Genomic DNA, 17,684 nt, shown 5'->3' with positions numbered 1-17,684 from the left:
GTGTAAAAAAAAGAAATTGCAATGCTGAAAAAGCATTTTCAGTGACAATGTTTGGATTTGAAATCAAAATAATGGATAAATGTTGTGTTTGTGGTAAACTGCCACGGATCAGTAGCGGACTCCTGTGTGAAAGCACAGCCCGTGCTGCTTCCCCTCTCACAAGAGACACCTAAGAGGGGAATTCCCTCCATTTTCAAAAATGAAATTCAGGCCCTGAATAAATGTCTACAAATCCTGATTGGAGTATCACTATAAATAGTTATAAATGATAAAAAGAAGGCTTTAAAAGATCGGTATCGGTGATTGGTATCGGCAGATACTGCTTTCTGTGATCGGCCTCAACAATCCTGATCGGAGCACCCCTAGTTTTCTGTGATAAATGGAATATTGTTTAACCAGTTCTGCTCATTTAAACTTCACAGAAACATTATGTAAGCTTGCTAACATAGATATGGTCTGTTGAATTATTAGTAATGTTTATTGCCTCTCTTTACTCAATTTGTATTCCGACTTGTTATACAGTGTGCGGATTTAATTGCCAAAACATATGACTGTTTGTAAACAGGTTTTCTGAACACTTTCTCATCTGTCATTTGGTTGAAAAGTCCTGCCCCAAACTTGGTTGAGTCAATTTTGCTGTCAAACAGAGCAATGTTTTAATAACACCACAGATTTTTCTTACGGCATCAACCCACCAATGGATTACTTATAGTAGTGTTAAAGTTGGCAGGAATCTTAAAAACAACTAGACAGGGGCTGCTGTTAGTTGAGCAAAGCTTTGAATCCCCTCAAGACTCAATAGTCAATAAGGCCACAACCTCATTAGTAGGAGAAGAGGAAAGCAACACCTCAGCTCGACTCAAAACACACAAACAGCCCGGCACAGAGAGGCCCTGCAGAATGCCAGTCAACTGTTGTTGTTGTTGATGTTAGCTGAAAGCGAAGGGGCAGAGGTGCCATGTCTGAGGGCCTGCTCGAGTGCCAATTAACTGTTGCTACAGAGACACACAATAATTAGAATGATCCGATTGCAGCTGTTCTCGAGTCGACAACTCACTGATTCAAATGAACCATTTAGTGCGAGTCTCCAGTGACCTGAATTCACAAGTAAGAACCGGGAGATCTTGTGAGCGCACGTGCGACAATAAAATAACTCATGCACGTTCATCTTCCCCGCTGCCGTAACGTAAGCAGTTTTACTAAAATGCTATCCATTTAGCCCTATGTGACGTTTTTATATTGTTTGTCAGAATTATAAAAGTAGCCTATATAAAACTGCAAAATAAACATTCATCTATCGGTACTTTTTACTTAAGTATATAAAAAAATCAAGCACTTTTGTACTTTCACTCGAGTAAAATTGAAAACAGAGTACTTTTACTGGAGTAATATTTTATTATACGGATTTGTACTTTTACTCAAGTACTTGATTTGTGTACTTCGTCCACCACTGATGATAGTGATTTCACCTGACTAGCACTCATTCACACTTTCACATGTGCTGCTGATGTGATTAATCAATTAATGTTAGCTGGTCATTTTGTGTCAGGATCAAAAAACAGTGAAATTAGTTTTTTTGTGAAAAGTTAATTTTTTGGCCAATGAATCTTTTAGCAATTATTTAAAATGCATCTGATCACTCTACACAATAATCTAGAAACAATTTGAATGAACACCACAACAGCTTAAGCAGCAAACGTTGCAAAACACAAAATTTATGTCACTGCCAAAACTTTTGGCCATGACTGTATATTGTTTTTTTTCCCCCTTTCCCTCTTTTCTTCCCCCTCTTTCCCTTATTTATGTTCCAATAAATGTATGCATATCATCTAATATGTGAAAATTAGTGAAAGAAATTGCTAAAAAGGATTATATTTTTTAACAAAAGGAGACATCATTTTGATCAAAAAGTCAGACGCAGTTGCAAAATAAAAAAAGACAAAGAAACCAGTTTAGAATTAGTAATTTAAACAGATTATTGGGTATAATCTATTTTAAATAACTAATTCACAGAAATTAAATCAAATGCTTTTAAAATAGGTATTACAACATTAAAAATGTATATTAAGCATTTAAGATATCTGCAACTGAGCTACTCAAAAATCTTAAGGTGGCCAAATAAAAGTGCATTAAATCATTACAATATTCACAATGCTAGTACTTTAACAGCAAAAAAATAATATTGCAGCTATATCAAATATTTAAATAAATAAATAAACACCCAGCCATTGTGTAGATCTGAGTAATCTTGGACATTCATAATGATGAGCTCTTTGGAGCCGTGATGGTTCACTGTACCCACTTCAAATGCACTGAACCTCATTGAGACCACGGTAAACGGTGGTGCAAGCATTTATTACTAACATATGTGCAGGCCAGGGCAACGAGCACCCGGGTAGAAGACCCTAGAGTTTTTTTTTTTTTATTGGAATATACAAAATACAATGAAAGAGCAAGAAGACCCTAGAGTTTACTGACACATCTGCTCCATACAAAAACCACGACCAAGACCACCACAAGATTTAGTGGTCAAGACATCTTGCTTTTCAGTCAAGCCTTGAGGCCAAAATAAAGAGGTTTTATAGTTTAACCCCCTGACAGGTTCACACTTTAAAACTTCACGTTAAAAGACTGACGCGTCACGGCTGTAATTGAACAGGTAACGCAACTTGATTTCCCAATCCCAGTCCCCTACTCCCCATTCATTTCCTGCACTCACTACACTCACTGTAAATAAATGGTTAAATTGTAATATATAAATAATTAAGTTTGTGTGTACATTTCTAGGTTATATAAACGCATCCAGTCAACCAACAAATCATCTTGAAATAAAAGAGTCTTCATCAGATCACTTCAGTCTATCTGTGACACAAATATTCCTTAAAACTACTTAAAAGAAAATTGTGGAAGAAATGAGCAACTTACCAGAACTAGCTCCAAAAAAAACAAACAAAAAATATTTTAATTTACACATCCTCGTGTCATTCCAAATACGCACAACTTTGTTTTGTTTTTTTCACCTGTGGAACATAAATAGATACATTACGTGTGCAAGCAAGACTGTGCTGGTCGCTCTTTAACATGTAATTACAATAAATGGAGACTGAAAATTTCAAGCATCATAAAAGATGCAAAAGCCTCAAAAGTTTAATGTAAGTGATCCATATGACTTGCGTGTTATGTTCCAAGCCTTTTGAAATATACAGCTTACTAATAGCTTTGTGGATATAGACAATTTTGATGGCTTTAGAAGGCTTTTAGAAGCTGAAAAGCTCCAGTCGTCATTCATTGCAACTGCATGGAAAAGAGCGACAGGTACATTATTCAACTGGCGATGCAAACGCATTGACTATCAGTGGGAGTGCAGACAGTGATCTGCAGCCTGATACAATTATATATGTGCTTAAATGATAACAGAATTTTCTCTTTTCTCTTTTTTTGGGTGTACTGTCCCTTTTAAGATACTGAAGACACAAATGAAGCCTTGGCCTGCAGCAGCCTTGTACAAGGTCCCACTAAGTTATTGATGAACTATTTACCTGACAGTTAAAACATGCCTGGACTCTCTGGTGGAAACTTCAAAAACAAAAACTGTTCGCTGTCAGGATCAAGTGATGTATGGGAACCGGCTTTGTTGTCAGTCAGCACATGGGCTCTGGAATGTGATTTGTGATGACTTTTATAGCTACTGTAAATATCTCAGATTAGAAATTCGATGTAAAACTACTGTTTTTGGGCGTGGACAGTTTGTTTTCCCTCCAATACTGAACTGAGGTTTACAGCCTTTATCTGTCCCTGTCGGTCTGCTTACTCACCCTGATTTGACCTTTGATAGTCTCAATGTACTTATGCAACAATGAGGGGGAAAAAGCCACTGTTTACACCTAATCAAAAGACTCCAGTCATTTAAGGCTGGTCCACCATACTCTTACATTTTCAGAACTATTTTCAGTCACAAACTTACCACAAAGTCCTACTTTGGGAAGAAGAAAAAAGGCATGTTATATTGTACATTAGGGGCAATATGAAAAACCATGTCATTTAATTCCATGGTAATATTTAGCTGGAAATTCTATTGAAAATGTTTTGCATGTTAAACAGGCATTAGGTAATTCCCATTTTTGACAAATTCAAGAATTAAATCAGGGATGCATGATATATTGGTAGAATATTGATTACAGGCCATTATTACACATTTTGTTTTTTTGTAATTTATTGGTATTACTTTATATTGAATATTTAATTATTCACGCTTATTTCTTATTTTTACATTTAGACTATATTTCCCATCCAAAGCTAACCTAAAGTTAATAGCAAACACTTTTATAACACTGTTACTGTAAATATAACCTTTAGCAAATATCAATGAATTTTAATTTTTCATTCATTGTTTTGCCTAATTTGACTTATTTAAAAACTATTTAATTTAGACAAAATAGTATTTTAAAATGAATGAACTTCTAATGTAAATACTGCACATTATAATATTATGTCTAATTTGACTTATATTTAAACTAATTTAAGTTTATTTTTTTGTTTTCTAGACAAAATAGTATTTTATTATGAATTAATTTCATACTGTACATTATAATGCTATGCCTAAAAAGACTTGTTTAAAAAAAAAATTTTTTAAATTGAGACAAAATAGTATAGAATTTTAATATGAATTAATTTCAATATAAATACTCATTTTTATACTGTTTATAATACTGTTTATTCATACTGTTAATTATTATGTTATGCCTACATTGATTTGTATTTATTTATTTTATTTTATTGTCATTCTAAATTTTTGATTATGGTATTAGAATTTTAATATCAGTCATGAAAATATTTCATCATATTAATATCCTTAAATTAAATACTTGGTCACAATCTAAAAGACAGTATAACTACTTCCTAAAACGTTTGAAAAACACCTCTCTTGCATTCTTACACTCACATGCAAATCATTCATATAATAATAATAATAATAATAGCACAAATATATCTACTGAAATACAAACATTTTAGCATAATCTTAGCATGACCAGCTGACACCATTCACTCAGCATATAGTGCCATACCAGCCTTACTGCACATTTACAGAACCAACTATGTTTTGAAAAGACCACATGGCTCATACACCCCTGATAATGATGTAATTAAAGAAAGAATTGAAGGAATCTGCCCATGTAAACACTGTAGATAGGTCAGCGTCTGTGTCACGCTGTCCTGAATTTAATATCAACAGGAGAAAGTGTGTGAAAGCCTGAAATTGGCTCCATACACAGGACAAACATAAACCCGCACGCTCTCATGTCTCTCCTACCCAGCGTGACCCAGTTGAGGCTACGGATGTCGCTGCATTCTTGGAGAGTTTGGTCCGAGGGAATGCAAATCTATCCCATCATTAGCTCTCCAGGCAATTAGCAGCCTTAACGATGCCTCTGTTCGGGAGGATCTCTCTTAATTACTGCAGCCTCTAGAGACTTTGGCTGCTCTGCGCTGTTGTTGAGTTTTTTTTATGTAATCACAGAGGAGGCGGCAGCCACATTTTCCTCCCCTCAGAACCTCAATTAATTCAACATGTTAGCGAGGATCCCGGCTGCTCTCATTAGCATCAGCCGAACAGAAAAGAAATACGTTACTAGATTCACACAGAATCACTGCACTTTTTTTTTTTTTGCTCTGAATGAAGGGGAGAAATTCTGCCGAATTGATTTGAATATGGTAAATAAGCAGTAAGAAATGAGTCTATAGCCCTGTTCGCACGGGATTAGTATTATCTGGGGACCTTGTGTGATTTTGAAATTACCCCCCTACATCTGAATTTCGTGTGGTGCATTCGCACCTGATAAGCGAAGCCTGTGATTTTACTCGAATTTACTGGCTGGCCGAATCACAGAGATGCCGATTCGCACGGGACTAATATTATCACAGGACCTCGGTGTTCGGCGAAACATGGTAGGTCATTTGCGGGGGAATTTTTACTTTACAAATTACAGACATGGCCGATTCGCACGGGATTAAGATCACAGACAACCTCCGCAATTATTACAAATGACTGGAGGTCACCAGGTAAAACTAATCCCGTGCGAATAGGGCTTATGTCGTTAAATGCCTTGTTCCATTTTGTTACTTGATAAAACCAATCCATTAGGATGGGATATGCATAGTGAATCATCATAGCTGTATATTATGTGTTTTAGGACAGTTGGAATGCTGTTTTAACCAATCAGATTCAACAGAAGCTATCAATTTCAGTTATATCTTAATTGCACTACACTATTGGGATTTTAATAACTTGTCAATAAACAAACAAGCAGAGGAAAAATTTATTTTTGGAAGAAATTAATACTTTTATTATGCAAGGATGGATTCAATTGAAAGTGACAAAGACATTTTAGGCAGCACAACCATTTTAACATTAATAATAATAATGTATTTTTTTTAGTAATGGTTTTTTTTTTTGAGCAGCAAATCAGTATATTATAATGATTTCTGAAGGATCATGTGACACTGAAGACTGGAATAATGATGCTGAAATTTTAGATCTGCATCACAAGAATAAATTACATTTTAAAATATATTAAAAGAGAATACACTTGTTTTACTGGAAAAATAATGTGTTTTTCGAACAACCTTGTATGAGAGCCTGTTCTAGCACACCCCCAAAAAAAATTAAGACTTTGTAAAAGAGCATAATAGGACCCCTTTAACACGACAAGATTTAAGCACCCGACTAATACACAACAAACAATTAATAGTTTGGACCTGGTTCTGAACCTTTTCCAGTGATTTTTTTTTTTCATAATCAAGGGAAGGAAAGGCAGGTAAAAATAGACATTGTTCGGCTGACTGGGAAAGTGAAAGTATTTGCATCTCAAAAATAAAAGACAGGTTTAGGGGAGTCCATGTTTCCATGTTGACATTTGTTGGCGTTTGCCAAAAGACCATTAGCTTGAGTTCCTTTTGCTTCAGCGAGAGGAAACTCAAGGAGATGTGAGAACGGAAAACTGGCAAACCGGTCAACCAGTTTTACGCATTTAGATACATAGTAACGGCTATGCAATGCTAACTGCACAGTAACACTGGATAAGCTGATCCTCTTGCTGTTCTTAATAACAAAGCGAAAGGAATCTGTGTCCGCTCGGCGTGATTGTTTCCTAACAACACACCTGACCTGCAGCTATTAGCTTTTTGTTTCTGTCAGCATCATTCCATGACACAGCTCACAGATTAAGGCCATCAGGGACTGGTATTACTGGTTCAAACTGGCCAACTTTCCCCTCATATTGCATGTTTTCACAGTGACCAGTTTCATGACATTATTTCAAATGAGGCATAGTGTTGATATAATACAAGAATAAATCGAAATACCTCAAAACTGTAAGAATGGTATGTAAACCATTACAGGAACTAGTTTCTGATGAAAAGCCAGTAATCCAGGATCTGAATGGAATGAGTGGTGTTGATGTGAATGAGTCACGGCTTTGAGTGTTGAATCAGTGATGCACTGGAATAAATTCTATAATGAATATGGAAATTAAAATGAAAACTGAAACTAGAGCTGCATGATTCTGGATTAAAAAAAAAAAATGTAAAAAAATTTGGTGCAGTCAATGCAAAATCAATGTAAACCTGTTACACCAAATACACAAAATAATGATCTTTAAAAAAGCATCATATGACCCCTTTAAAGTTCATATAAAATATTTAGCTTACACCATTTTAAGGTAGTCAGACCTACTTAAAGAATAATAGTAACATAATAGACATTTGGTTTCTGCTTATATTTTCAACCCATTTTGTCTTTCATAGTAAAGTATAATGGCATTTTGACCTAAATTGCAATGGTTGTAATTTTAGTGCAGCCCTAAATCAAATTTATTCTCAAGCCCCAACTATCAACCAATGTCTCTAGGTCTGTATTGTGAAAACGACCTTTTACACTCACATACCCAAAATATTCGGAGCAGGAATTGGCCAGGGCTGAGAGACTGTCAAAAAACATTTGCAGTTACAACCGTTTCACATTCAAGTAAGGGGGTGTTGGTGTCTGTGAAAGAGAGAACGCATAAAGCTGCCTTTTTTGTACGGTACATTGGCACTCAGTTTAAATTTGAGAAGGTCAGAGGATTTCTGAGAAAAGGCTAAAGAGCCAGAGAAACCTGACATGCCAAACATAAGGTTTTAGCACCTATAAATACAAAGTAAGTTTGAGGAAAGTGAAATGGTACAAGCTCGAAAAACCTGTCAAGAAGTCATTTCACACTGAAAGCAAAAGAAAAAAGTGTGGGGTTTTTTTTATAAATTACAGAATTTAAAGTCTATTTTTAAACTAATAATACGTTTGGCATTTTGCATTCTGAATTTCACATTCCGAAAATACACAGGATGGAAGAATCCTAATGTAATTGTATTAAAAACATACTAAACTGAATCAGTTAACTGATTTGAATCAAACTGTGTACTGAATAAAACAATCATTTAAATTGTAATCAAATTGTGTACTGAATCATTTAAGTTTTGCAAAATTGCTTGAATAGAACTCCATCAAATCATGGATCAAAACAACTCAAATTAAGTACTTTTTTTTTTGTGTTGCACCTTTCACAATACACATTGTTTCAAAACAGCTTTACAGAAAATCACGTTTGTGTTTATATTTAATATTTTCATGCCTTACAGTTGCATTTAGCAGATTAGAGCTGGGCAATATAGTTTACATTTTGTGATGATATAATCAAGCAGTTGAGATTTGCTATATATCACTTTACATAATCTCAAAGATTTTCAACCCACTTATGCATTTATGCATTTATTTATTTATTTACACACGTATGTATTTATTTTTGCATTGCATTGCATTAATGAGAACCGCATGACTGTCATGAAAATAATGCCACAAAGCATAATAATCTTTTTTATGCAAATTATTTCTTTTTTTCCTCTAAATTTTGCGATGAAATGTGACTCCCAACAGGTTCTTGATAAATTCTGTTAGAATCATCAAGCTGGACAATATTTTAGCTTAATTTACAGATCTACTCCCGTTTGTAGTACAATATTGTCCTAAATGTAAAGTAGCTTATCAAGCTTTAGAATTCTTTCCAACTCTGGCACCAATCATTCTTCGCAGACGCTTCTCTGAAATGCTTACAGAAAGCCCATTCTGTTTCCTTCAGAGTAAAAACTGAGTGACCAGACAGTAAGGTCAGCCAGGAAGCTCTCTGACTGAAATAGCATGCAAATGAGGATATGAACCCTAGATATTCACTGCAAGCATCACATCCAGTGCTTTGAGAAATGTCAGAACGTCTGGTTGTGCAGTAATTACTGCTCCTGCAGCCACTCAAATATCTCCACAGCCTATAGAAATCAGAAAGCATTCCAGGTTCAAACTGAAGGATCGTCTCCTGTTTTGCAAAAAGCGTCTCTCACACCTCATGCTATTATCAAAAAGATTTCACAAATCAAAACACATCCTGTTTAAACGAGTAGGTTAAGTTAGTTTTGAGTATAGCCAAGGCAAATGCTGTGTATTGTGAACATATTTACCCTGAGGTAAAAATTGTGAAAGCTTTAATAAAGTTGAATAATTATTTTATTTTCTCACAGCAAACACCTTGAGTGACTCATCATGGGCTAAAAAGCTGTTCTCCAAGAGTAATGGGAAATGACGCCAATTCCAGTATTCAGATCTGTGGGAAAGTTATTATATCGGAAGCAGTTACATAACAGTTTTGAATGAAACGAAGGTCTTCAGTGGGTATTTGCGAGGCTATATTCCTAAACTTCGCTCTCGTTTTGCTGGTGTTGTTTTGGGTTACATCTAAACAAATCTGGTGGAAGATGTGAATGAAGATTTCCGGTACAACAATACTACATGACATGATCAAAACCGCAGATGTGGCCTGGAATATTAGCATACGCTCACACACACACCTCAAAGTCATCCAACAGCTCTAAAATAGCCAGGATTTTTCCATATCTCAGTCTTCCTGAAGTACAGAGGAATCAAGTATTATGCACACACATTCATTTCACCCATGTGCATACTTGACTCTAACTTTTATACTAACTTGGTTTATTGTATGGGCTCTGAGAGGAGTTTGCATGAATTTTGGCCTTTAAATGAAAAGAAAAAAATCAGACCAGTGGACAGTTTCTTATTCTAGTAGGCTAATACTGAAAATACTGACACTAATAATAAACTCACTGCTGTAACATGATAATTTAAGAAAAAAAAATACTACATTTTTTAATATTAACCGTTTTTAATTACAAACCTGCTTCTCAGTCCAAATTCAAAAGCTTTAATTCAGTATTTAACATAAGGGAGTCTTCACGTAGGGCATAGCGATAAAACGATAATTAGCACAATGTAATTTTCTTTGAAAAAACGATAACAAGAGCTTGATAAATGTTCGATATAATGTTTTTGTGCCATTTTCATTCTACAAATTGCCATCATTTACCATGGATTTACTGCAGTAACACTAACTGCACCATGGTATTGTGGCAGAAATGTGGGATATTCATATTGAATTTTATCATATTATTAATGCAGACATGTATTAAATATATTAAAGGAGTAGTGGAATTACAGTATTTTTGTGATTAAACTATGTAGCGTTTGTGCATTTATACTAACTGTATTAATATAGCATACAAACCATTGTACATTTTTACCATTGTATTGAGGTGCTTTATGTGTGATTTTAACTGTGGTTATCATGATCTAAATGTACGCAACTATGGAAGACCAATGGTTAATTTGAATAAAACTCAAACAGTCAGAATAAGTAAATTTCATCATATAAAATGTAGGTTGTTACAATTTTTACAGATGTTACGGTTTTGATAATGAACAGAAATTTATATCTGCCTCCTAACTCAAGCTGCTACTACTACGGTCACATTCAAGCTATGCGGTCAAATGTGCATTTTATAAGAGACAAGAAAATGTAATATTAAAATTGCAGCCTGCACTGCAAACTGTACTGAAGATACACGTCATCAAAGTCAGGAAACACAAACCTCATGATTTGAAACAATATCACTTATTAGAACATTCAGAAACTAAGAAATACATTGTTCTATTAAGATATTCATTTTGTTAGGTACAAAATGTAAAAATGTGAAGTGTTTGTCATGCTCTGGCCATAAAGAATAGTTTAAAACCTCTGGTTTCTACAACGTTCACTTAGGAGCAAAAATCGGCCTTTAAAACTTGAAAAATAAATATTTGAAATTTATTGTGATAATTATCGATATTGACTGAAACATTTTATCGCGATAATTTTTTGGCCATATCATCATCACCCAGCCCTAGTCTTTAGTAACATCAGTCCTTGCTATGGAAGTGAAATTGGTATCAAGAATTGTGAAACGTTTTTGACAACTGAAACTACACATTCCCCTCCCATCACCACAGACTCATATGTGACTTTAAAGTTAAACTTAAAGACTATCAGATGCTTTTATCCAAATCTATCCGACTTAAGGTACACCGCACTTCAGTTCATGACCTTGGCATTGCTAGCGTCTTAGCCACAAATAATGTGACCAGGGTGTGTTCTGAGTTTAAATCACGCTATAGACTTAGAAAAGATTTAGTATCAAGTATTACAATTACAAGGTTTCCAAGTATGAGCCGTACAGTAATAAATCAAAACACTGAGTCTATAGTGTAGCTGCACACCCCAAACCTACCGAACATACTGTGCTTTTTCTCCCATGATCCACTCCCATGAGTGAGCTTAACACGGTCACACCTGCCCAACACACACCCAGTCAGCACAGCACCACACTCATGCCACAGCTACACAACACCTCCCCGTTCTGGTTAAAACACGCCAGAATAAAACATTCCCCACATTCTGATCACATTCAATGACAGTGAGTCAACACTGATACCTTCCATCCCATTACTGATGAAGAAACATCAAACAACACTGTAGGGCGCTGGGTGGAGACGAACAATAGAAGACATGAACTCAGTCTGAATAATGCACTGTGTGTTGGTATTTGAAAATTTCACCAAATGATTCATTACAATTCTACATTCCAGTGGCGGCTAATTGCCGTCAGTTTTCGATATTTGGTATTTATATCTTTATGATGCGAGTTACGCAAGGCGGTTCACTCCTCAGGTATTATGTTTGATATGTTTTGCTGTCATAGAAACAGATATTATGATCATGACTCAAGAGCGGGAGGTATTCACAAGCTCTGCATTCTGACAAGTATGATACGTTCTTACCCATAGCGTAATGTTGAACTGTCACGATAGCAACATTTCAGTCAAATTTCATGATTCTCAAATGGAACAGCAAAATATTCCTTGTATGCATAAAAATTTTAATTAATTTAAATTTAAAAAAATGTGAGTAAATTGCATTACGTTAAATGTAATTTGATTTACACATATGTAACTTGGTTCAAGTTAAATTAAATGTTCAATTTAAATCAAAGATTAAATTGCACTCAAAATAACATTTCAAATTAAACTTAATTCAAATTAAAAGTTAAATTATAAATTTAAATCAAATTAATTAATATTAAATATTCCAATTACATGAAAAGTTCAATTTAATGTTGAAACAAAATAAAGATTAATTACAATTAAAGATTACATTTAAATCAAATTAAAATATTAAACTAAATTAAAAGTTAAAATTTTAAATTGAAATCAAATTAAACATCAATTAAATTGCATTAAAAGTTAATTCAAAATTGCATTTAAATCAACTTAAATTAAATTACATTAAAAATTACTTTTAAATCAAGATAAAATTTAAATCAAATTAAATTTTTAATTTAAAGTTTAATATGTAGGGTTATAAATTGAAACCTCTTTAAAAAAATGTGACATGAGCTCACCACAACACAGATGAAGTCTCAGTCCAGACCTAGTGTGCAGGCTTCTATATTGAGCTTTCCAGACACGGTCATAGAAACAGGACTGCACTTTTCTATATTTGCAAACACAGCCATGAATTCAGAACTGACTCATCTGAACTGACTCAGTAGCAACGATAAGCTGTGGTTAAACACTGTCGTGACTTTTTGCAAAGGAAGTGGTTAGAGAAGACCCAGTTTTTGGTAAAGTATGGCTGCAATCGTGCATAAGTTTTAGGCCTCAATTACAGAAAACGGAGTAGATTTTGCCCTGAACAGAGAAACTGTGGTGCAGACAGACATACACCATCATTACGACTACCATATTATCCTGTTTACTGCCTTTAAATAAGAACACAGACAGCCTTCAACTGCTACAAAACAGAGAGAGAGCACACAGGAAATTTGGTAAGAGACGCAGAAATCCAGCAACAAGATACCACATTGTGCGCACAAACAACTGAAAGAAACACAACCACTCTCCATCATTCTCAGTGAGAGAATGCATCTTTATGCAGAGTGACACGCTATATGTTGCCCTTATATGGAGACGGTTTGGGCGTGTCATATGCTAATAACCCATGTTAAAGATGCAGTCACACCTAACTTCACAGTTAAGTAAAAATGTAAGCTCATGCAAAGAAGTGTCTCGCCTTCGAAAGTTCAAGTCTGATGCACTTGCAAATTCGTACAGCAAGATGATGCTTAGTCAATGAGAACATTTACCTCGTTTGACCGGTTTGTTTAAAGGGAAAGTAGATGGCATATTTTCGCATTTGGAATGTATTATTTGTGATGTATAAAAAAAAATGTAATCCTACAGCATGACACCACATCCTGTTGCCAAATTCTTTGCAAGCTTCATGCATGTGTGTGAACGCACTTTTGTATAATCCGGATTATTCACCTTCAGAACAAAAACAAATTCATGCCTGCGCACCTCCTGTAGATTATTTTGCCTGAGAACCTTTTCTGCAGATAAAAGAAAAGATGTACACACAGTTATGAATTGAAAGAGACACTCAGTCTCTTTCATCATCACCAGCTGACAACAGATCATATCAGAGCAGGCAGTTTCCTGTGTATTTGAGCATGTGGTGCAAATTCTTGCTAAACCAAAGAGAGACTAGAAACTTTGCATATGCTGAAAGCATCCAAAAACGGTGGTTTTCGAAGCAAAAAAAGTCTAGTTTGGTGCCCACTATGAAATAACCGTCAGAATATGGAATGGTATGGAATTGTTGCTTTGTATGGGATGTTATTTTGTGGTTCAGATGACTATCAAACCCATAAACGGTACTGCACTACTTGCCTTGGTGGTCTCTGTACGCTGCTGATTTATTGTACAGTTGACAGGGTTTTAGTGCAGAGACATGCGCAATTATAAGACATGTTTGTGGATGTTATGTCTTCCACGGCCTATTAGCACTCTGGGCATATCTGAATAGAGAGAGCAAGAATGCTTCATTCTCAGAAGAGGAGTCTCAGGGGATGTTTACAAGACTAAAAATGGAAAACCTTTTATGCGTTTTGGCCGTTTATTTACACGGCAACGGCTTTTTGGGGGCCTGAAAATGCAACCTTTTGAAAATCGATTTTGTGTTTAACCACTAAAGTGTAAACCACAAAAATTTGAATTTGCATAAATAGTGCAGGCATATGCATATTATGTGTTTGCACAGTATTTCTTTACAAAGTGAAGATCGCCAACTACAGGCCTGGCATGAATAATACAGTGTTTTAAGCCATTTCCGCAGATCTGTGAGAACAGATTTTTTTACAACGTATCTTTTACAACTTTTCTGTTTTTAGTACATCAGTGACATGTAAACATACCATAAATGCATAGGAACCAAACCAAAATCACGGAAAAGTAAGTCTAGGACTGGCTCAACAAATTAAATGTACAGTTGTGCTCGGAATTATTCATACCCTTGGTAAATATGATCAAAGAAGGCTGTGAAAATTAATCTGTATCATCATTTTAAAAATGTACTAAAATCTAACCTTTCATTGGAGAATAAGAATTTTAAATGGGAGAGAAATATTATGAAATAAATGTTTTTCTCTAATATACATTGGTCACAATTAATCATACCCTTTTATCCAATACTTTTTACAACCTCCTTTTGCCAAGAGAACAGCTCTGAGTTTTCACCTATAATGCCTGAAGAGTTTAAAGAACATCTGACAGGAGATCAGAGACCATTCCTTCATACAGAATCTCTCCAGACCCTTCAGATTTCCAGCTGCATGTTGATGCTTCTCCTCTTCAGTTCACCACACTCATTGTCTATAGGGTTCAGCTCAGGGAACTGGGTTGGCCAGGGCAGAAACTTGGTTTTGTTCTCAGTGACCCATTTTTGTTTTGATTTTGATGTTTGTTTGTGGATCATTGTCCTGTTGGAAGATCCAACCATGGCCCAATATAAGCTTTCTAGCATGGACAGTCAGTTTTTAATTTTTTATCCATTGGTATTTTATAGAATCCATTATGGCATCTATCTGAACAAGATATCCAGGATCTCCGGCAGAAAAATAGGCCCACAACATTAAAGATCCAGCAGTATATTTCATTGTACACATGGGGTACTTTTTTAATCCCTGTGTGCACCAAACCCATCTTGAGTGTTTGCTGCTAAAAAAAGCTATTTTTTTTAGTTTCATCTGACCATTGAAGTTCCAGTTGTGTCTAGCAAAAAAAAAATATGCTGGAGTTTGTTTTTGGATGAGAGCATTTTCTTTTCTAGTTTTTTCTTGAAACCCTCCCAAAACAACATTGTTTTTTTTTAGGCTTTCTGACCCCCAAGACTCAACTATTTTCTGCAGTTCTCCAGTTGTGATCCTTGGAGTCTTTGGCCACTCAAACTCTGCTCCTCACCGTGCATTAGGACGATATAGACACACGTCCTCTTACTGTATTAGAGAAAAATATTTATTTCATAATGTGATTTTCCCCCACTTTCACTTTTTTCTTTACTTTAAAGGCTAGATTTTTTTTTTTTTTTTTTTTTTTAATGAAGATCAAGTGGATAAACAATGCGGATTTATTTTCACAGCCTTCTTTGATCATATTTACCAAGGGTATGAATAATTTTGAGCACAACTGTATATAATTAAAATTATTTCTTATGTCATGTTGGTTTAAATTTCCTAACTCTACAGTGTAAACGTTTTTTTTTTTTGTAAATAAAGCAAAGATTATTGAAGTACTTTTTACAAGAAAATACTATTTTAGTTTTTCAGTTTTTCAAAATTTCTCAATTTTAATATCTGGGTAAAAACATTGTCTACACCAGAGTTTTAGTGTACTTTACTCTTCATTGACTAAGTTTACACTGTACTGTTATTTTTATTTTGCACTGACCAGTGTTATTTTAGTATTATTTATGTGCTCATGTTTTTTTATTTATATTTTGAATTAGCTTGTTTTTATATTTTCAGTTCCCTTTCAAGGGAACTTCGAACTGCGTCCTCTAGGGGTCGCTATGGGGAACACCTTCAGTGTGACCGGTGTCTGAAGCATATGTCTAAAAACAACAATAACATTGGCCGGCGACAGCCTATGACGTCACTACCGGTGCGACTATAGTATAAATAGGCGCCGGGAGAACACGTCATCCTCTTCACTGACCGTTTGTTTATGTTAGCGTTAAGCTAAACACGATTAGGAGTGCATGTTTCTCGCCAGAGGCTTTGCTCTGATACTTGCAGTTTCAAGAGCTTCTGTGCACTTTCTAAAATCCACATGGTGGTAAGTGTGCACGCTAAGCACCCTGAGCACTTTCTAAAATCCTGTATGGTAAGGGTTACGCCTTGTTAGCCTCGTTCCTTTTCTCTGAGTTGTGTTAAGCCCCCGGTACTCACCTTGGACTCCACTCAACTAGTGTGTCTCTGTTGATTAGGGCTGGGTATGGAGTTCGATACTTTTAAGGCACCGACCGAATTGCCTCGATACCATCGAATATCGAAAAACGTCTCGTCGTTCAGTACCAAATTTCGATACCTAAGGGGTTAATCTCATCAGCGTCAGTGAGCCAATAAGCCCGCAGCACTAGCCGGCTATGACGTCTATGACGTCACTACCGGTGCGACTATAGTATAAATAGGCGCCGGGAGAACACGTCATCCTCTTCACTGACCGTTTGTTTATGTTAGCGTTAAGCTAAACACGATTAGGAGTGCATGTTTCTCGCCAGAGGCTTTGCTCTGATACTTGCAGTTTCAAGAGCTTCTGTGCACTTTCTAAAATCCACATGGTGGTAAGTGTGCACGCTAAGCACCCTGAGCACTTTCTAAAATCCTGTATGGTAAGGGTTACGCCTTGTTAGCCTCGTTCCTTTTCTCTGAGTTGTGTTAAGCCCCCGGTACTCACCTTGGACTCCACTCAACTAGTGTGTCTCTGTTGATTAGGGCTGGGTATGGAGTTCGATACTTTTAAAAATTGATTTCATAAAATTGGTATCGAAAAAAGTATCGTTCAGGAACAGGTATCGAAGTCAAGGTAACTGTATCGGTATCGAAAAATTTTTAACGATACCCAGCCCTACTGTTGATACACTTTTAAAGCATCGCTCCCCTCACTGTAAAAGGTTATTTATGAGCATGGTGCTTTCTTCCGAGCGTTCGAGTTCCCTCCCCTTCTGAGGAGTTGAATTCCCCGCTCCGTGGGGTGTTCTCATGGTGGTGTTTAGCAGTGCTCCCCTCTATCAGAGGGTTGCTTATGAGCACGCTACTCCTTTTCTGAATTTGGAGTTCTCCTCTCACGTGGAGAGTTGAGTTCTCCGTTTTCCAAG

General features: G+C 35.7%; 1 protein-coding gene across 1 annotated transcript in view; it reads right to left on the bottom strand.

Moving 5' to 3' along the window:
* The window catches only part of LOC107683893 (PDZ and LIM domain protein 2-like), a 57,222-nt gene extending 54,899 nt beyond the window's left edge, over positions 1-2,323 (bottom strand). The window contains exon 1 of the mRNA XM_016479956.1: positions 2,222-2,323. Coding sequence (XP_016335442.1) covers positions 2,222-2,323 — 102 coding nt within the window. The remainder of the gene's footprint in view (positions 1-2,221) is intronic.
* Between the last annotated feature and the right edge of the window lie 15,361 nt (positions 2,324-17,684).

Source organism: Sinocyclocheilus anshuiensis, unplaced genomic scaffold, assembly GCF_001515605.1.
Source record: "Sinocyclocheilus anshuiensis isolate Anshui unplaced genomic scaffold, SAMN03320099.WGS_v1.1 scaffold1625, whole genome shotgun sequence".
Taxonomy (NCBI): domain Eukaryota; kingdom Metazoa; phylum Chordata; class Actinopteri; order Cypriniformes; family Cyprinidae; genus Sinocyclocheilus; species Sinocyclocheilus anshuiensis.
The sequence above is the reverse complement of the archived record's forward strand: the minus strand, read 5'-3'. Positions and strand labels throughout refer to the sequence as shown.